This window comes from Amia ocellicauda, chromosome 18 (genome assembly GCF_036373705.1).
Source record: "Amia ocellicauda isolate fAmiCal2 chromosome 18, fAmiCal2.hap1, whole genome shotgun sequence".
In the NCBI taxonomy this organism is placed as follows: Eukaryota; Metazoa; Chordata; class Actinopteri; order Amiiformes; family Amiidae; genus Amia; species Amia ocellicauda.
Window position 1 is genome coordinate 11,809,811 of NC_089867.1, and position 22,838 is coordinate 11,832,648.

Genomic DNA, 22,838 nt, shown 5'->3' on the forward strand with positions numbered 1-22,838 from the left:
ATATGACAACTGAGATCTTCTGCTAACTGCTCTGCACCACCGGCTGCACTTCTCCCTCAAAGGAACGCGGTGGCTGTGATTGTTAAAGAGGCCCCTGCCCTTTCTGTCCTTCAAGTCTGTACTGAAGACACATCTGTTGTTTCTGCTTCTCCATTCACCTGGCGCTTGTTCCCCCAGCGGCCTCTCCCCCATCATCACGGATGTCTCTCCTTTGTCTGATATCCCCCCTTTTGGGTTTTGTATTTTGACCTTCTGAATGAATCTGCAGTTAAATATTGTCACTACCAAAAGTCATGAGTAATATCCCTAGCAGTAATATTTGGGCAAACTCTATTTTGCTTAACCTTCCTGTGTCCATATGTCTTTCAGATCTGCGTGAGGGAAAGCCATCTGACAAGAACTGATAATATTTACTTCAGAATTCATTAAAGTTTGAAAAATACAGTTTAAACCAGAAACCTCTCAAATGTCAAATCTTTCAATATCAAGAATCCCTTTCAAACAAGGTGATTCTTCTAAACTATCTACTATAAGAGAGAAGATATGACATGCTTAACAATTATTAAATTGGCAAATGCTACCTAGTGGGATTACTTACCAACTCATTTCAGGATTACTATAAATCTAATGTGTGTTTATTCCAAGACTATGTATATGCCATCCAAAGTTAATCTTTGGCTACTTTTCCTGTGCAATACATCATGTTGATGTTTCAATTTCGTTAATCTCCTGATTTCCACATGACTGAATGATTATTATGAATCTCTAGTCCAAACCCTCTCTCTATCACATGCACAGAGTTTTAAATGTATTATTATTATTATAATCATTATTATTATGGTGCTTGTAATGTATATATACATTGTATGTCTTTTTGCTGATAGGTTTATCCCCTTACATCTGACTGCATCCCTGAATGACTGATGCACAGTTCAATTATATTAAATAGTATTATATAAACATATACATCTCCAGTTCTGAAGAATTAATGTTTTTCTCCGGTTTTTGAGAACCTGAACATACAACAGACATACAGATGTAGATGTATACAATCTGTTCAACAATCTGTTTTCTGACACGTCAGATGACATGAATTGCATGTTTTGTCAATGTTTTTTTCTCAGATTGGTTTGATGACTCATTACAAGTTTTACATATGACAAATTAATGAAAATGCATCAACTTTTATAAACAAGGTATTCACACTGAAAGAAACTTATATCTCTATAAAGAATATGTGGAAAATAAACTTTGCATGCTGTTTCACAGGAAGGCTATCGGAAGAGATATTTCTAGAATATTCATGTGATAGATTTAAGTGATGTTGTGCCCATGATATAATGAGACCTGGAAGCTGGCGCACAGAACGGAAAGAGGTCAATCCTTATGACAGAGCCGTTAGGACAGAAGCTAGGGGAGCAAGAGAGTCCCTATATGTGCTCAACCACAGATTGCAACAGACCCTGACCTTTCAAAATGCTATTGTAACTTCTTGGACAGTAACCTGGAATGAAAACCTCACTGCATAGTAAATTTCAGTGTGTTTTTTTAAAATCACATTTTCCTGCTTTTAGGAATCAAGAGGCTTAGCCGGGTCATGCAACACTGGCACTGTGAATGGGAGAGCTGCAGGGAATACCAAGCACTGCGAGAAGTGAAGTTCGCAGCTCCGGATACAGAGAAGGAGACTAACACAGGTCAGACTCTCTGGTGTCTCCTCTAATAACAAGCTAAATTATCCGACTGACCTTTAAAATTGTACCCTGACTAATTCCATGCAGCTCGTGCCTGAAAAAAATGTCGGATCTGTGCCAGTGATGCACTCTATCTATGGATGTACAAATAATGCTGAGGCTTTGTCTATAGACAGTCATTTCATACAAGTGTCCCGAGTATAAATGCATGTGTGGGTGAAAAAGACTACTGTGCTTTTTAACTAGCTTGCAATTTCTCCATTTCTTTTTTAATGACGTCAACTTAAAAAAATAAAATAAAGTGAAGGAACGTGAAAGCGCACATTTGCTCGTCGTAATGTTAGGGGATATGAATTGTGGTCTGTCTCGTTGGCACCATTAGGCTCCTCTCTCTCCGTGCCCTGTGCGGTAGGTCACCTTGCACAGAAAGAGCCCCCAGTGCCCTCAGCTGGGCCGCAGCTGGAGTGGGAAGCGAAAACTTCTCCCAAGGTCAGTTCCTTGTCATAGGTGAACACTGTGGCAGTAAATTAAGTCATAATGAAGGTATAATGAATCATTCTGAATAGTGGGGGGTACCAACAGTGCTGTATATGCGCTCTGTGCACATAGCTGTAAATAATAGATAGATAGGTGGATAGACAGATATATTGATCATATTTTTGTCTCTTTGAACAGACAGATTTCTCTTTAGAAATATGATACACATATTGATTTAGGAATCCATTTCACTAGTATAATAGCAGTCTGACTTATTATTGTAAACTTGTAAAACTAGAATGGTTGCGTCTGTGCATGTATATTATGTGCAAAATGAGCTGTCCATTTTTTTATAAAAGAATAAATGCAATGCTACTTCATGTTTCCTGTAACTGCAGTACCTACATAACTTATGATGAAAAATATTATACTTATTATTAGTGTTCAACTGGATGAACTTTAGGAGGGTTACAATGTGTTAAATATCTTAACGACCAGATGTGAGCTAAAAAGTGCTCTCATGAAAGCCTCTTTATGAAATCATTGCATTCATTTCTGTGAGAAGCGTAAAGATCTGAATTAGATCACTCGGTTTTTACATTCCTGCTGGTGTTCTCTCCAGGTCATTTCAACTGGGTTCAGAAAGCTAGAAAACGATTTGACTTTGACATAAAACATTGAGCAGAATGTTATAATTCACATATGAGGAACCAGCCAAGCACTGAGGATGCACTTCCAAACATCCCTATATATCTTATCTGCTGCAGAAATGTCATCTTGTGCAGAGCATTATATAATTGGGTCTGTTAGGGATGATCCTGGACCTAAATATGTGTGTGTGTGTGTGTGTGTGTGTGTGTGTGTGTGTGTGTGGAAGGGGGTTAAATAATATATATAAAATTAGTTTCACTGTTAAGATATTTGCAAAACTAACAGGTATGTGTATCACTTATAATAAGCTAATATGTAGTGTGAGTGTCTCTAATTGTCTAAAAGATATAGTTCTGTGCAGTTTGGCCAGACAGAACCAGAATCTAAACTGCACATGACATTTCTAAAACGACAAGAGTCACACAACATATCAGATTTGTCCAATTACTGCTAGGCAACTAAAAAATGTAATACATCACTGCATAGTACACATGATTTAACACAGCTTTAAATACCTAAAGTAATATGGAGAAAAAAACAATAACAACAATAATGAAGGAGAGAACAATGTGTTTCGAAACCCACATGCTCAGTTTTGAAACTGGGCCATCCAATTTAGTACAATCAGTCGATTTAGTATAATCATATATTTCTTAACTCAAAACAAAACAAATAAACTAAAGCATGAAACAAAAGAAATTATACAGTACTAAAAACAGCCACAATAGTTCCTATTTAAAAATAAGCCACAATGCAACTGGGTTTTAAACATGCTTCATTTGTGCAGCGCCCTGGTAGTGGGAAAGCACACTATTGTACTTTCTGAATATTTGTCTTTGGCAGAATCCCCCATGACAAAGGCCTCTTAGTGCTTGTGTGTGTCTGCGTATTTGGGAAATAGGTGAGTGGGCGGCAGGGACTCACGGTTGGCAGAGTTTGATGAGGTCCTGGTCAGTGGTGCCGGGGGGAAGGCCGCGGATGTACAGGTTGGTTTTACTCAGCTGCTCGCCAGCGCTGTTGCTGCTGCTGTTTGTGCTGGGGCTGGGGGGAGCCATGGGGTGAAGAGCTGGAGCATAGGACTGCTGCAAGACAAAAGGTTACAGATACCCTTTATAGGAGTCCACGCAGAAATCGATATGTAACCCAGAACAATTCAGATGCATCTCAAATTAAAGCAGAGGGAACACTATGGAGACAAGAAAATAAATCACAACTAAGACAAGTCCAAAAAGCATATCTTATGAGATGCTAATATATATATATATATATATATATATATATATATATATATATATATTAACAGAAGATGAAATGTCTTTCTTTCTGTGTGCCTTGCTAACACTTGTTATAACAAAAACATAATTACAGTTAATCTCAAAGCTGCTTTGATTATTTCAAAATTATGTATTATGATTAAAATGCTAGAACCTTCATGGCCTAATATTACATGCACATTAAATACGTACACAGTCCTAGGCACATCAGATTTCTTCCCCTCTACTCATTAAACATTTAGCATATATTATTAAACTGGGATATTTCAGAGCTGTAATCAATGTACAGACGATTACACTGCAAACAAAGGCGTGCATAGATCAACGCCTCACTTGGATTCAAACACTGCTTTCCCCACACACAGTGACTTCAAGTTAAGGTTACAATTATCATTTCTATTTCTGCATTACTTGCAAGAGGTATCCAAGACCTGATGGCTTTAAAATGAGGTCACAGGATTGTACCTGAACCCCAATGTCAAGCACTGCTTTATTGTCCAATGAAGGTGTTTGTCAGGGGTCACTTGACACTGAAAGTGGGACCAGCAAAGTGCTGCTTATGCCGTGTAATTCAGTAACACTTATCTTCTGCCTAATGGCCTCTCGATATCCACTTGTTTCTCTCATGCTGCTTTGTAATTGTTTTAATCTGAATTTTTTCCTCAAACATTGGTTCTCCAGGAGGCAGGGTGAAATTGGTGACTGCAGAAAAACATGCAGAACACACTATAATAACAGGCTTATTGTCTTTAAGGAATAGAAATGTAATTAAGATAAGGCCGGAGCTGAAAGAAAGATATCTGAAAGCTCTCTGTGGGTTTTAATCTGCTGTATTCAGCAGAGCTTGAGTGTAGTGCTGCTTTAAGGCAAGATGCTGAGGTTTGTCAGACTGCCATGCCAGGAAAACTCAGGCCGCTGGTGGATACTTTATTGTGGAGAAAGATCACTTAAGAAACTTCTGAGGAACAGCTATGGATGTATATATTATATGCAAATGCACAGTATCAACTTCTCGTAGGCACACAAACCCACACATAAACATCCCTTGGTATTTATTAGCCTTTCTTGTGTGTATAACAACTATTATTCTGATTTGTGGCAGAGCCCTTTCATGAATCGTGTTTATTTGTATCTTTAATTTTACCAGCACTTTAGTAATAAGTGTAATCAAGCGATTGTTTGATAGGAAAAAGTATCTGTATTTTATTCCTTCTCTTAGGTCTTACCCTACACAAATTATATCCTCCCACATCATTCCTCCACTATCTTCCTTGATAAAGGTATCTGCCAAAGAAGGTCTTCTTGGCAAAGCATCACTCATATGTGCTTGTCCCCTTGTCCATTATACAAACATCTTTCTCCTCTAGCTGGAATGCAATAGGTGCTCTTTGCCTTTCTATATTAAATGCCACATTTTTCATTAGTATATATTAAAGACACGCAGATAAGATCAATACTTCCATAACGGACAGCTCAAAAAAAGGAAAATAAATAAAAATCTTAAATCGGTGTTATATCAAATTTACTTTAATTTTAACCAAGTGTGTGTACTCACTAATATATGACACTGAAGAAAATAATATTAACAGTCTGATTGCTGATTATACTGCTCCTAATATTATAAAGATCACTTATTTACTGTCTGCATTGTTTTTACATATGAACTGGGAAGAAATAGACACACATATGCACATAAACACACATACTTTAACAGACATACATACAGTTCTGTTCTGATTCTTTCAGACTTAAGCTTTGTGTTTTGTCTTTATAACCTCTTTCTGTCCAATTCCAAGACCTTTTAAGAAGCAGATAACCTCTTAAATCCCTTTCATTTCAGAACTCTGTTAGAGACTCCCACTCATTTGATACTTCATGATTATGAAATATATTGCGATTCTGCCTGTTTCAAAGGCTAATAATGAGGTAGGTACTGTATTGGTGTACCACAACTGTGTATCACATGAAGTCTGTTTGGCACAGTATCCCAGATATTACAATATAAATAACAATTAATATATGATAATTCTCTGTGGTTTGTTGGTATGTATTGAAAATAAAAATAACATCCAAATGTACCTTTTTTAACCTGTTATAATGAATATAGAGGGAGAGTGGGAGCCACTTGATTACTTCAGAAGCCATGGCAGATAAGAGAGTCACTCAGATTAATGCAATAGTGTTGCTAATAGAAAACACACCTTACGTTTGAGACATAAATATCGGGCCTGGGGAACCACTGTTTAACACAAATTGAAAAACAAAATGCTCGATCTAAAGGCTTCTCCATCACTGGACAGAAGAGCCATCTGAACTCGTGCTGTTTCTCCCATATGAAATGTCAATGCACACTTTCTAAGGGCAGCGTGTGCCAGTACAATATGTTTCACAGAAAGCTGAATGAGGGCGGATTAATTACTCTGAAAATGTTATCTAGTTATCCACAGAGCCGGTACAGCAAAGGCAGCTGCACACTCAGCTCCGCAACCCTGGCACCCTGCCCGCATACTGGAAGCCTAGCGGGCTGAGAAGGCTCAGTCTCCATTCCCAGAACAACCAGCCCGCCCACAACAAGCCCCGTCGCCAAGGCCAGACATAATCTATCCTAGGGAAGTATGAGAGGAAAGTGTCCCTTCCTGCTCCGGAGAAGGGGCCTTCCAATGGTTTCAGGATATACACTTGGACCAATCATGGAGAGAGGAACTCCATTCGGATTTGGCTCCAGCGCTTTGAAAGGAGATACGGGGGTAACTATCTAAAGCTTTAGCAATGTACTTTAAACGTCACTAGATAGAACTACAGTTGGAGTTCGGGAAGTCTCTGATGGCTTCCCAGGAACAGCAGACCCCATACAATACAGTGCATGCATGTCATATGCTTTTGGCTTTAAGTAATGTTAGGTAAAGTGTCTGTGAAAATACATTATTGCTAACTGTCCCTTTAAGACCCCCCTCATCCCCTTGAACATAATCAGATTGATGTGAAGACGCATAATAAGAAAAAAGCACGTTTAGCAGTCAGCTCAGCTATGCCCCGTTACACCTCCAGGGAAAGACATTATGAGACACCAGGCGCTGGAGATAGCATCTTCTAATCTCTTTAATAGTGGCAATCCCGGCCTTCTGATTAACCCTTCATGAAATTATAATGAAGCAGTTAGGCACACATAGGAAGACTGAGAGCCTGCCAGATTCATTAGATAGAGAAATCCTATGTCTGCTCTTGGGTGGTAATCAGACCGCTGATGGACAATAGTGTTGAAGGTGTACCCAGCTGGGCCAAACTTGGAGAGGAGTAAATGCTGCAGCACTTGCTTTCTCCTGTTTGAAGAACAAGCTAGGCTTGGAATATGTGGGGTCAAAATGTCTAACCATTAATACGCTATATACACACGCTCACATGGTTAAAAAATGAAATGCTGTAAAATGGACAGGAAGATAGGATCTAGCTATATCGTTAAAGTCACTAGATCTTTGACCAAATCACAGACACTCTCAAAAATTCAAGATATGGTATGAAAGTGAAATGACTGATCAGTTAGCAGTTTTGTTTTTAATTCTGTATTGCCATTATTTTGAAACACAGTAGTAGACATTTTCTTTTGCATAATATCATCCCTATACCTTGTGTTATGCTCCAACACAGCTGCACAATTAATGAATCACCCAATATACAATATGACAAAATAAAGGAAATTGTGCGAAAGTACGAAAACAAAGGTATAATTACACAGCCAGACAAAAGCATCACAAAAGTGTTGAGAATAGAGAGCACACTATAGAACAGGGAAACACTTTGTACATCTTGCTTCGCACAGGTTAGACGGTAATTGCTAATGTTCAGCTACATTAAAAAAAAAACTGATTCAGCCTCAGTCTCAAAAGTATTGCTTGTGATAATTATAGCCTGCCAATACACTTAGCATTCATGAAGCTGTTCTTGATATTTATCTATTAACGCTTCTGCTTAAAACCATACAATTACTGTGCCCCAGACACCCAATGTCGAAAGATCCTGACATTTTGTCAACATTTCTAACACGCCAAAGACTAGTTGGCAGTCTTGAAATTTTCCTACTTTGATCTCTTACAACAATAGTTGAGGTTAAAGTCCACACAGCCATTGACTTGGCTTCAACCATAAAAGCTCTGAAAACAATATTTTACTAAAGTATTTCTCGTTTCATAAAGTTTTACAATATAGCGCATGTTCATCCAGAAAAAGACCTCCCAGATCTCTCATCACACAATTTTAAATGCACAAAATGAACATTCTGGGGAGGTAAACTTCTCACAGAAACAGTTGGCATCAGTTTAAGCTATGTTATAAAACCATATCATCATCATTATGAGTCCAGTGATGATCTTCTGTGTTGCTTACTAGGAACTGTAGGCTTAAAGGACAAATTCATTAATCACACGACTGCACATTTTTCCTTAAACCGAGAAAAGCTAAACACTGCTCTGTGGCTACGAAAGAAAAGAGGCCCCACTTGTTTCATTTGAGGAGAACGCAGCAGGAGAATGATTCTACTAAAAGGTTTACAGTTGCATTGTTTTACCAGATGCCATGAAGAGCTCCAGAACCAGAGATATGAACATTAATATATTCTACATTAATCAGTAAAATAAAAGAGATCTTAATAATATGAAATACTGATGTATAATTTACGGAATTGTAGAATATTCAAAATGGCTGTATGCAAAACTATTTAGTCGATTTTAACTGCACATCCTAAAATAAACTATATAATTGAAATGTATGTTTAGTCTTTATAATTAACCCGTTACTTCAATTTATTCAGCATTTCAGTTAAACTGTTTAACATCCCTAGGCACTTCAGACATTGTTTACTTCTACAAACTACTTTATACCCAATCCACCTCCAGGTCAAACTAGTTACCTACATGACGAGAGATTCTTGAGCTCCGTTAACAATTTTACATCAGGGACTTAGAAAATCACCTGAACATTGTGTTACAAGAGTAAGAACACCTGATCAAAGGCTTTGCCACACAAACCTCTTTTAAGCCAATTTGTGCAGCTGTCAGGCAGTGTAATTGCGCTCGACTTGTAAGATGTCAAAAGCCATGATGGGGAAAACCTTTGAAACATCAAAGCTGTTTTTACAAGAGATAAGGACGGATGTTTTTTTAGTATAACCCTCGATGTGTTGTTAGAAATGTAGCATTTCTCATTGGACAGCAATAGCTAATGCTGTCAGCAGGAGGGAGTTGTTCACTAGGTTTTGTAACACTGTTTATTTGGCCCTCAAACATTATTGCATGCTCTGGGATACACCTTAAACTTTACAATGCTTCATAGTAGGCAAGCATGTAGATGAAGAATATATACATATGAATCTATTCATCTATCTGTCTAACTATCAATTGCCATAGCCCCCCATCCAGTAATATCTTAATGCACTACAGTGTAATTCTTGCTTTTTATTTTCATGACTTTCCATTGTTCCAAGATCAATTAACAGACCCACTTCCAGCCCTGTAGTAAAGAACGAGAAATATGAACTAGAGAATCAAGGGAACACCTACATAAACCTGTTAAGTGTGCTTTTATTAAAGCTGGAATGATGTGAATACACATGATCTCCCTTGTACACACACTTGAATAGCTTTAATTTCCCTAAAGAGTCCTCCAATGATCAAACAATTAGTATCTGTTGGAATATGCTGGAAAATGGGTTTCATGTAGCCACACTAACTCTCTCTGGCTGTATGTGTACCTGTTAGTTAAGATTTATCGTGTGGAAGTCAGGGCTTTCCACCTACAGTCAATTTATATCTTTATTACAGGGATGTTGTGTATTTTGACAGTGAGGGAGTTATGGCCTGAGGGGCACCACTGCTGAACAAGACGGCGCCGATGCATTCCTCTGAATGACATTACCACCTGTGTGGATTAACCCCGGGAATGCTGGATGTGCTGATATTTCAGCACCACCAATGGTACCAGTTTATTAACACACAATCCACACAACCTCTCTGATTAAGAGAAGCAGAACACAATAGGATACCAACCTGCAAAAGTGTTATTTTTACATAACCAATTAACTATTTTGAGTACTCTGCAAACTTTTAAGACAATACAATATCAGCTCTCACAATACACAGCTCTCTGTATGTATCAAATAGGCAGTCAATTATCCTGGACTGCTTATGTATATTGCAACAAATTATTACTATTGTTATTATTTTATAATTCTAATTATTTACTATGACATTTTTTTCTCTCAAAAGTAAATTAATTTACACTGCTGTCATATTTTTATGGCAGCAATTAATACAGAAGTATGAAAAAAAAAAATTAATTCCTTTTTCCACAGCTTCAGTAATTAGTCTTTCGAGCTGATTCTTAACACATGCAGCTGCAGCCTTAACAAAAGTCCTAGGTTGGATGCAAAAATACTAAGAATTGTATGTTCAGCACCATTATCCACAGACCTAGTATACCCAATTTAATTATCTTTCAATTGAACATATTAAATCTGCCAGAGCCAATTTAAAATCAACCTATTGTGGTGTGATAAGTCTTCAATTAATATGGGCCAGTTTTATCTTTTCTTTCTTTGTTAAAACAGTTTCTATATGAGCTGTCAGGCATCAGATTTTTTGACAGTACTCAAAATGTTAAAAACAAAATGTATATATGTATATATGAATATTTATTGTTCAACATGACAAGATCTATTTTATGTTGATACATACAAAATTTACAGACAGTGAATATTTTGTGTTATATTATTTTGACAGGAATGCAGATTAGAAACTCATTCCTGGGTCTAGATTCCAGGGTAATTATAGCCCAATAACTGCCGTTTTAATGTTTAACTGTTCTGCATTTGGTTAGACTGATTGTAAAACCAAGTGAAAATATTGTTAGGTTTTAATGAGATATGTAGAACGATGGCACATGAATATACCATGACTTTTCTGGCTACCTATATGCCTTCTTTACACACATGGTTTGCCTAAATCTTTTTAGGTTTTATGTTAATTCGAGTGTTATGAGCGTTAATTGTTCACTTACCAAGTAGAGATATCTGTAGAGATATAGTAATTGTACCAAAGCTGGTAATACACTGGCAGAATACTTAATTATGCCTCACCAGGTTTTGGCCGTAAACTGTTAATGTCAATTAACAGCAAATTGACAGTTTCATGTGATATGTCCAGTGCAGCACTAAAGAGTTGAGAGACGACAGTCAGACCCGGCCTCGTAGTATAGATGGATCCTTCTGGGTCCAAAAGCTAGACAGTAATGTAGAAGTGTAACGATTTGGCATGACTATATTAATGCGGTTGCTTTTGGATTAATCTAAAGCTTTTAAAAACATTTGTTTTTAAATGCAGTTCAAGGTTAGACGCATTCACTGGTGCCTGCAGTATGTTTGCTAATAAAGCACTCATGATGCTGGAAATGGAAATACCCATTATAGAAGCTGTCTATTCTCTAACCCTGTGTATAAAAGGATAATATCATCAGCTATACTATGCATACATTAGTACATTTCCTAAAACACAGTGATATGTTTATAACCATTATACAAGTAGGGCTGCCCATGGGCCAGGCAATGCATGTTTTTATTGTAAAAGGCAGGAAATGTGTGTCACATATGTCTTGGCCGGGACCGTGAATGGAAAGATCAGATAGTTTACACTGACCTGTGTAACTGTGCTATAGAAACTGGTGATGTGCACACATTACAGCCCGGCGGCTGACTTGCTCTGTTTCCTGCGCTCACCTCGAGTGTGGGTGCACTGAGTGTAAGATAGCACAGGCAGATAGCAACAATAAGAGACGCCTAATTACTACCCTTGCCACTCGCGTCTTCTCCAGGGTAGTGATATCAGAATGGGGCTTGCCAAAATGAGAGAAAATAGCAAATGAAAGCTTGCCGTGCCTTACATAGAAACTTTTACTGTGCACACGAGGAGAATATGCAGATTTGGAACTTGGTTGTGCTGAACTAAAAATATTTTGTTTTCTAAATATAACAAAAAGCCCGTTTGCAGGTTTTTGGGTTCGGGTTTGATTTGGGAGGCCCGATGCGGAGATGCTTTTCTGGGGATGCTTGAGAGGACAAGAGACAAGCAGCACATGCGTCTTGGGAATGCATGGGCATATTTAAAATAATTATTAATAAACAAGACACCGGTGGAGGACCTGTTGTCCCCTGCAGCCTTTTTCCATTTAGGCACAAAAGAGCAGCTCTGAAGCAGCAGCTCCGCTGACATGAGTACTCCCTCTTCATTATTACAAAATGCAATGAAAAATCGCCCCCCTCTGTTAATAAAGGCCGATCCTCATTTCTTGTGCTCGCTCCAGATGGCGTGCTCCTGCAAACCAGGAGACAGCGAAGGCCACAGTGACTGAGACGGGCCTGTAAGGGGACTCCTAATAACCTGAAGTGAAGCCAAGCACTTGTCTTAGGAGACACAACTCCTACGGAAAAGACTGACATTATAACAATTCAATTTGTGAACCAATCCATAATGTTTATTAAGTACACATATCGTAGGAATTATGTCATGTTATAAGAACAATGTGGTATTATAAATTTAGAAATAAACATGCTGGGTCATTTGTGGTGGTCGTTTTATACCACTGCAAAAGCAAGGGGAGAGCTGGAAAGACAGGAAAATTATATTAATTTTCTAAAGTAATAATATTCCTTATCAGCAGAATATGCCACACATGTAAGGTTGAATCCTGCGAGGTGTGTGTGGGATACAGCATGATTCACACCTCTGTTCTGCTGTGTAATTTGTATTTTATACATATGTGCTTTTCAGAATAAGCTCATAAAAAGAGGCTGTAAAAGTGAAAAGCTGCAAATTAGACATCTGAGATGGAAGACCGGGGTCAAGCTATGCAAAGACATGCCTTCTCATCACCGCCTGCAGAGGGGAACACCACCCTCACAAACAAAATTCAGGAATTCAAAACACAATTAAAAAATAACTTTTTAATTTCACAGCTGCATCATACGAAAGACAGAAGAAGTGGAGCTCTGGATTCAGAAAAAGAGTGTCTAAAAAAAGTTTAAAAAACAACATCACAAGTAGCTGTACATGGACACAGACAGACTTTAAAAACATCCAGTCGGACAGGATACGTCTTTCTTTAGGACAACCGTTTTAGAAAGGGTTCCAATCAAATCATGCCATTCTGCTTTATGCGTGGACACAGGTGTTAATAACAAAATCCCAATGGGTTTGCAAAAAAATTACGTTCATTGATTTGTTAATGGAAAGGTGAGACAATTGTGATTTTCTCTTTCAGTTCCATACCACACAATATATATTGGCAGGATTTTCTCTTTGGGTGGGCACAAAAAAATGGGTGGCCCTACGTAAATGTAACTATTATTATTGCAATACGTACAGGAAGCTACTCTGACAGACAGTCAAAAGTCACAAATTAAATGTTATTTTTGTTGCTAATAATGTCCTTTCTATTAGCTTCATATCATATTCCAATGCAGCAGAAAATATTTCAGCTGGTCAACCTAAATGTCAGAATCCCCTTTTAGAGAATTGACACAAAAGAAAACCGCTAAGATTAAGAAATACACAGTAGTAGTAGTAGTCCGAGATGTATTCAACACCGCAAACCCGACCGTCCGATTGCACAGTAAATAAGATCTGCACATCTGCAGTCAAACACATGCGTTTACAATCAATGCAAAGTAAGCAATGTACATTTAGTATTATTATTGTAATGATTAAATGTTACTGGTGGTAATAATGTCAACAACAATAAGTACATTTGAAGATGCTTTTATACTTATTGAACACAGCAAACCCGACTGGCCAATTTCTTTTGTTTTGTTTTTGTTGTTTTGCCTGTGGTTCTGATGAGCTTCCAGACAGCTACGCTCCTTGCAAAACTGATGTTATCTCTTGAACAATTATTTGTAAACATCTGTGGGGTTTTTGTATTTTATTAAGTGTTTATAAGCCAGGTTAATTTTAAAAACAACTTTTGAGAATAAAAATGGTGTCTGTATAACTTAGGTTTCTTTGCTAATGCACATTTCTGTAAACTTCAATGTCTTACGTTTCTTTTGATATATAGGTTTCATATGATCATATTTATTTGTTACAATTAAGTAATTCACTGCACTATACCAAGCGCTGTGATTAGTGTGAGAACGCTGTAGTCCTGATGCGTAGAGCAGTTGCGGTGAGCTCAGTGCTCTGAGGATTAAGACAAGGAGACTCTGATAATGTTCATTTGTGTTTTACTGGTCACATTATCAGCGTAGTATATCAACAGATATAAACTCATTGGGTGGCTAGCTTTTGACCCCACGTTGGCTCATTCATATTTCATTATGTACAAAATAAAGTGCCCACCCAGGCCCACCCACAGATACGCCCCTGGTGCTTCAGCTCTGATTCAGTACAAAATCAGTCATACCTGTATGTTGCTCAACCCATGTATATTTGTCTATAATTATGTTATCTCATGGTGGATATTAAAGCTCTAATGGCAGCTCTATGGATGAAGAAGATATGACTATTTCCATCTTGGAGTTCACATCTGTTTATATTGACAATCTTTAGAAACTGTGACCTGGAACACAATATTTAGCAAAAGTGGAACCAAATACAGTATATGCCACACAAATGGGAAACTGAAGTAGTTTTTTTTTCTTCTACTCCCTTAGGTTGGACGTTTAACCTTGGGGAGCACATTGCAATCATTCCAGAAAGGTTGTCTCTGAATAAACTCCACATCTGCAGTCTTAAATAATTTGTATTCAAGTCCAGATGAGTCTGTAAACAGGGACGAGCCGAGCACAGCGAGACGCAGAATGTCAGGGATGTGTTGGGTTTATATACTGTATCTCCTGAATAGAAATGCACAGTGCACTTCCTTTAAGTGCCCTTAAACAGCCCTTAGCCTCAGGTTTTAGCTTAGCTAATCAAGGATACAACAATACCTTTGCACAGGGAAGGAAGATTTAAATCAACTGAACCCTGTTTGTGGCAAGAACTGCTGACTACAGTTCTATTCACATCAAGTTTTAATTTCTACTTTTAATAAATCATAATAATAATAATAATATTCATAATAATAATAAAACTGCCAATAGATGTAAAATAGTTTACCACAATTTCACCCTTTCTGCTTTATTATCATGTTCTAGTTGCTAGTTCTGTCATTCTGATCTGATAATACACTTAACTGAGAATGTTGTTTATTGCCGGAAACGTGTTTCTGGAGTTTAAGAACTTCTGACAACTTTAGATCAATGAAACCCCATGAAAGAGGAAAAAGGCTCGGCATCAAATAGGGCTGATTTCATGTTATTTTTGGAAACAAGAAAATAAATGTCCTGCCTTTTCAATATAAAAAACTCAATACAGTTAGTCAAAATACAACACAAACATACTTTGAATTCGAGTTAGACGAAAACTAAGCTTCTCAAAACAATGCAAATTTTGCAAGTATACTAAACAAACATTAAGCTATTTATTTAAATATTCATCTAGGTTTTTATCCTCACAAAGCATAGTAGTACACTGCATGCATGATTTAAAATATGCAATGCTGTAAGAACTCTTAGAGCAAAGTCAGACCAGAAGGTGGCATTTTGAACCTTCTAGTGCAAATACATCTTTATAAAAAAGGTTTATTAGGCTTATTATGGAACAAGAGTAAATCTTTGACATTTCTTTCAGAAGAAAATAGGCCATGCGTCTGCAGTGCAGAAAATAAGGCATAGAAAATCCAGCTCAGCAGATCTGGATGTCTGATAACTTGTGCCTGCTACTGCTAACCTAGATTGAAATACAAGCAGGGGACTAATTCTGAAGCATGGGGTATGGGGATGGCAAAAGCAGATAACCAAAGGCAATCTATGTTCCCTGGTGGGCGTCTCCACCTCCTGTCGGCGGAATGACAGGCGGCCAATGGGCAACTTTAAATTAGAGCTTTGACCGTGACTGTTGCTGCTTAAGAATATTGAAGACGTTTAATTTGCTCTAGGCACAAATGCCTGAACACTGTAGTATTTTATACAGCTGACCTTACTTGCAAAGAGTCATTCTCTTCTTTGCATACTATAACAGAAAATCTAGTCAACAGACTACAGAAATAATCAATTAAAGGTCACAAAACTGAATGCACAAGCAAAGGCCAATATATATTTTTCTTCCCAGGTCAACATTGAGTTCTTCATGATTACAGAGAATGAATTTTCACAGAAACCTTGTTGTATTCTAATCGGGATTCCCAAATATTGACTGCAGTATGGATGTAGTCTTTTTACAATTTAAAAGAGAGAATCTGACATTTAAAAGTGCAGGGCAACATCTGTGACTTATTCTGTGGATCAAAGGAGTAAGCAGTCAATCCTTCCCATCATTGTACTCTGACTCACTGCTCACTTGTACTGACTGACACATCACTGTATTATTGACACTCAACTCTTTGAGATGCATTCAATCCATAAATGATTTGGATTCCAATGCTTACTGTGCCGAAATATATTCTTGGGTACATCCGTTATTTTCCAGTGGAAGGGTCTACCACCTCAGTCTAACACTGTAAATACCTCGCATATTTAAAGATTTAAAGGTCGTCAATCTGCAGTAAACTTGGAGCAATCCAGCTGAAACTATTTGAGTATGATTTAGAAAGCAGGATGAACATTCTGTTTAAATCACTAGCATGCAAAAATAATAGGTGTCTAGTGTGCAAGAGGTTTAAATTCAGAGTATTCCATTGTATGTATATAATTTACATTTTTGTAGCCAATATAATTTTGCTGAAATATAGGTCTTTGTTGAACACCATCAGGTGAATTTCCATATGTGACCCAATTAAGCAGTTTCCCAAAATTTGCTCAAAGTATTTTGAGTTAAAAGGAAGAAAGTGTAGCTGTCTTGAAGGCCAATCGTGAAGCAAAGGAGAGTGTGTGCCAAATTGTTTCACATTCTCCTATAGTTAATAATAAACATATCACAGAAAAGATCACTGTATTTCTAGTTTTTTTTTCTTCCTCTCTCTCCCTCTCTTTGATCCACATTGTGCTCTTCAATGTCTTTTTTAGGGCTTCTTTCACCACTTGTTTACATGAAAGCCACTCACTCCCCCCATAGTCAGTGTGGTGTGAGAGAGAAATCTGCAAGATGGAAATAAATGACAAGTTCCCCAGCCCCGTGAGCAAGGAAGCTCATCTTTCCGTCCGTCTCAAGGACAGATCCCCATGTGAGACGGCACATATCGCGGATGTGCCACAGACACTGACAGATGGGTTTCCTTAGCCTAGAACAACCTAATGGAGCTTTTAGCCAATTTGCATACCGCCTGTCACTGAGTCTAATGGCTGCGTGTCAAGGACTTCTAACACTATAAACAGTTACAACACTTAGGCTGCTCGGTTAGATTGCAGGCTCACATGAAAACATAATTCTGACACAAAACAGACTGTTGATTAATAACATGTTACGACATTGATATGAAATGCAATAGAGAAGACGGAAGCGGAGGAAAGATCTTCAGAAAAATAGGAAAGCATATACTTTGCTAGGGGCCAACCACTGATGAAACAATTATAAGGTTAAAAAGAAAAAAGAAAGACCTAAATTCAACTGGTGACTGTAGGCCTAGTTGTAAAATACATTAATCACTAACTGGCACCAATCACAGATCAAATATTTTGGTCCACTGTTAACTGAAATAACAATTTCACAATAAAGTAGTAAATGATTTCCAAAGTTTCCTCTGGATGCACACCCTTTGATGCCTCATGCCTTTAAAATTCTTGACACAATTCTCAAATTCTCTAGAAATCATAGCATTTCCTTTAGTTTTTAAAGCCAATCAGAATAGTGTGAAATTAGATCATGTATTGGCTGTGTAACTTTGTTTGTAGGGAGCTTGATTCACTAAGCAACTGTTTTATGTTTTTTTTTGTTTTTGTTTTTTGTCATTGGGCAAAACAATTATCATTGGTCAGTTTCTGAAGAACATCCCGGTTTAATCTGACTTTGCACACATTGTGCCACAAAAGACTTCTTTGCCATTTAGTGGCTGCATTAACTCTCCCTCCAGCAGCTCCACAGAGCTTCTTCTGGAGAAGGCAGAAGACAGGTTTTTGAAACCAGGCTCCCCTTAGCTGACCCCCTGAGCACCACACACGTCACGTTTACACAGGATGTGGCTTGCAAGTAATCAGACCATTTAATGAAAAAGAGGCCAGAGTCCTTCCTTATAGCTGACATCATTTGACGTCATATGATAAACATACCAAAATGTTTAAAATGGAAGTGCATGTGAGGCGCTACATTAAAGTTATCAGTAGAACTGGACAGTCAATAGCTTTACAATGTTGATGGTTCTCTGATGTTTTGAGATACATTGGACTGATTACAAATGCATGAGAAATGTACACTACATAAGTAATGGTGTGCTCCTATAACATTGCACACACTTCTGTTTCACTTGCATAAATCTTCCATGAATTACCAGTGGGCTTTAGAGCAACGTGCATCAGTGATCTGAATCTTCTGCACAATAGCTAGCAATCTGCTTTGATAAAAGTTTTTTTTTTTTTGAATCTTTTAATTAGTTAGTGCTCTAAACCAGAAAACAGAAATAACAAAGCAGCAAACAGAACGCATAGGACGCAACAGGATATTATCTTAAATAAGCTGAAAATACACACATTTCTGTCTGTTTGATGATCTCACAATACTGTGGTTCCTGCAGAGTCACCGAGTCTTTCGAATCCCTTCCTCTAAGCAGTGGCACTCTCATCTTGTGAGGTGTGTTACGGTAGCTTTGCAAATTTCTTATCCTGCTCGCTTTGCTGACCTGCAGTGCACTTAACCAGTAACCTGCATTGATTTTATATCCTGCTCCAGGAGTGAGCGGATTCCTCTTTCACAGATCAATTTGCAGGAGGGCGGTGTGGTAGGGACAATTGCTCTCCTGCTCCCTGCGTCGACTGGGGGCCCCTGATGATGTTCACACTACACGCTGCTTCCTTCCCGCCTCCTCTCAGGGGACCACATCTATTCTGAGTCTATCCTAACACACTTCACAAGGTAGGCTAGGGGGAGGGGGCTGGGAGTTATGGTTCAGGCACATGGTGACCTTCACCTGACATGCTAAGTGACTAGAAAAGATCCATCCTATGCTGAAATGAGCTTCAAATATAGGCAATCACACCGCATTCGTATAAACAGCAAGTAGTCTATATTTTTGGCGGCAACACTGCGTTAGACAAAAGAGCCACGTGTGCTAATACTACTTTACAGGAGCCAGTGTCAAACACGTCATGTCTGGAAATTTTAAAAGGAGGCGGTGTTTAAAGGTGTGTCTTCTATAAACATTGTGTGTTTATTTTCAGGACCATATATCTTATTTCTATTATATAGAAATAATATATATATTATACACTCACCTAAAGGATTATTAGGAACACCTGTTCAATTTCTCATTCATGCAATTATCTAACCAACCAATCACATGGCAGTTGCTTCAATGCATTTAGGGGTGTGGTCCTGGTCAAGACAATCTCCTGAACAGGAAAGAAAGGTGATTTAAGCAATTTTGAGCGTGGCATGGTTGTTGGTGCCAGACGGGCCGGTCTGAGTATTTCACAATCTGCTCAGTTACTGGGATTTTCACGCACAACCATTTCTAGGGTTTACAAAGAATGGTGTGAAAAGGGAAAAACATCCAGTATGCGGCAGTCCTGTGGGCGAAAATGCCTTGTTGATGCTAGAGGTCAGAGGAGAATGGGCCGACTGATTCAAGCTGATAGAAGAGCAACTTTGACTGAAATAACCACTCGTTACAACCGAGGTATGCAGCAAAGCATTTGTGAAGCCACAACACGTACAACCTTGAGGCGGATGGGCTACAACAGCAGAAGACCCCACCGGGTACCACTCATCTCCACTACAAATAGGAAAAAGAGGCTACAATTTGCACAAGCTCACCAAAATTGGACAGTTGAAGACTGGAAAAATGTTGCCTGGTCTGATGAGTCTCGATTTCTGTTGACACATTCAGATGGTAGAGTCAGAATTTGGCGTAAACAGAATGAGAACATGGATCCATCATGCCTTGTTACCACTGTGCAGGCTGGTGGTGGTGGTGTAATGGTGTGGGGGATGTTTTCTTGGCACACTTTAGGCCCCTTAGTGCCAATTGGGCATCGTTTAAATGCCACGGCCTACCTGAGCATTGTTTCTGACCATGTCCATCCCTTTATGACCACCATGTACCCATCCTCTGATGGCTACTTCCAGCAGGATAATGCACCATGTCACAAAGGTCGAATCATTTCAAATTGGTTTCTTGAACATGACAATGAGTTCACTGTACTAAACTGGCCCCCACAGTCACCAGATCTCAACCCAATAGAGCATCTTTGGGATGTGGTGGAACGGGAGCTTCGTGCCCTGGATGTGCATCCCACAAATCTCCATCAACTGCAAGATGCTATCCTATCAATATGGGCCAACATTTCTAAATTGTTGAATCAATGCCACGTAGAATTAAGGCAGTTCTGAAGGCGAAAGGGGGTCAAACACAGTATTAGTATGGTGTTCCTAATAATCCTTTAGGTGAGTGTATATCTATTATTATATTTTAGAATAATGTATATGCAAATAGATCAATACATTTTTTCGGTTCACAAAAATATTAGAAAGGACAGTAATGAACTTGTATAAATGATTTAAAATAATAATGAAGGCATTGAGGAATACCACAGATTCAATTCCAGGTGCTGTACTTAACTTTCTAATTATCTTGTCTAGGAACTTATCCCTAAATCATTCTAACCAGAGGGCACGCCATTTCCCAATTGCAAAACCTACAGCTGGTGAAGAATGTAAGAATATGCTATATACATTTGTTTGATATACGGTACTCATGACATTCATTATATCCTATTTAGTACCCCTTTAGATTTGTCATTTTCTTTACATTTTATTCAACTACAAACATCTGGAGACTGTAGTTGAGCAGTATGGCTGAGGAGTGTCAGTTAATAGGTTAACTCAAAAGAAAAGATACTGTCGATTTCTAGTCACAATAAGCTTATTTAAATTGCTTTTAAATTTGTTATCTTTAGGATCTTTCAGAGGCAGCTTCATCTTTTAGCTGCCTGTTTGTCTGGGCAGGTTAGCTGGTTTTGCCACAGGGTATACTTATTTATCAGGGAGATTTTAAAAAAGACACAAAAACAATTCTGTTATGTGATGGTTACCAGCTCTTCTGTGACATTTGCACAAGTAATGGTTAAAAGGGTAAAAGTTTGTCATTGCTGCAACCAATCCTTATGTTTCGAATGTTTGTCCTTCCCTTCTTCTCATTCAGAAGTAATTTATATAACTCACAGGAAACAAAACAAGATAAAAACAAACATAACTCTAAAGTGGAAGAGAGAGAGAGAGAGAGAGAGAGAGAGAGAGAGAGAGAGAGAGAGAGAGGAATCCAAGGGAACACCCACTGCAGTGACCTCTTTTCGACGTTCTTCCCCGATACCCTGTCACGCACATTTCTGGCCTATTATGTGCATAAATTAGACTGAGAGGATATTTTAAACACTTCCACTGGCCAGGAAGTAAACAGTTCACCAGCTAAACACAGGATGGAGAAACTATTGCTGACGTGAAAAGCTTGAGAGCGTTCCAGACAGACCATTTATTTCATTTTTATTCGGCCAAACATATGTATGTTTTTCCTGCAGAAGGTCAGTTGAGCTCTAATTTATAAGGAGAGGTGTCATTACCCAAAGAAAAACACTCAACCCAAAAGGCCACGACAGCCCAGCCAGAAGTCAGGAGCATTGCCTTCTCCGGCGGGTTTTATCACACTAGAATAAATACTGCAAAAAATGTATTCATGGCAATTCCTATCCTTTAGGTAATGTTGTGCATCAGATCATGCAGATCTGAGAGGGTTTGCTTACTGATTTTTAAAGTGGGGGGGTGGTGGGACAACAATGTCAGAAGCCAAATGTTTACGTTCCCTGCCTGCATTCATAAATTGCAAGCAAAACAAAGAGGAATCACTCTGCTGTTCCCATAATTTGAGCCGGAGTTGGGACTAACAGCTTGTTACACATAGCAGTCAATCACTCTGAACACATTTGCAGTTTTTGTGAAGAGGACTGTGCAGCCAAATGGAATACAAGGGGAATCATTTATTGCATTGTTATTTCTGCTGCAGAGTACTATAGTTAGTATTCTGCTCACTTAAATAAAAAAGAAAAGGAAATGTCCCATAATATTTTCCAACAGACATGTCTGTAAATTTACAAACCAAAATGTGTTCATCTAAGAGGCACGAGAGGTGTGTGCTATACATCCATTTAAATATGAATATCTGTGGCAGAGTAATACCTTTCTATTTCCCTCCCTCTAGTTGAACTTTAAGCAGATCCTTCAGTAAGAAGAAACATTGCATGGTGGGTTGCTTTAAGACCGAGGTTATCATATCCAAGGAGAGCTTCTGTATTGAGAAGATGCCCGAGAATGTGCATCTCCTGGATATCATTTCAATCAGGCTCCATGAAATGTCACCCGCTGCAAGAGGCTCTAGATGCGGAAACTTAATTGGTATGGCAATCACTGCCGTAGCTCGGCCTGGTCACCCACAATCCATCCAGATAAGAATCCGACATGAGCAGATCAACGCAGTCTTGCAGATTTTCCATTGATTCCCTCAACCCACTTCCTTTCACAGC

General features: G+C 38.4%; 1 protein-coding gene across 2 annotated transcripts in view; it reads right to left on the reverse strand.

The window, feature by feature from the left end:
- rbms3 (RNA binding motif, single stranded interacting protein) overlaps positions 1–22,838 on the reverse strand; it is a 220,201-nt gene that overhangs the window by 165,333 nt on the left and 32,030 nt on the right. For both annotated transcript variants that reach the window (XM_066691284.1, XM_066691285.1), the window contains exon 2: positions 3,747–3,904. In XM_066691284.1, the coding sequence (XP_066547381.1) occupies positions 3,747–3,904 (158 nt within the window). The remainder of the gene's footprint in view (positions 1–3,746; positions 3,905–22,838) is intronic.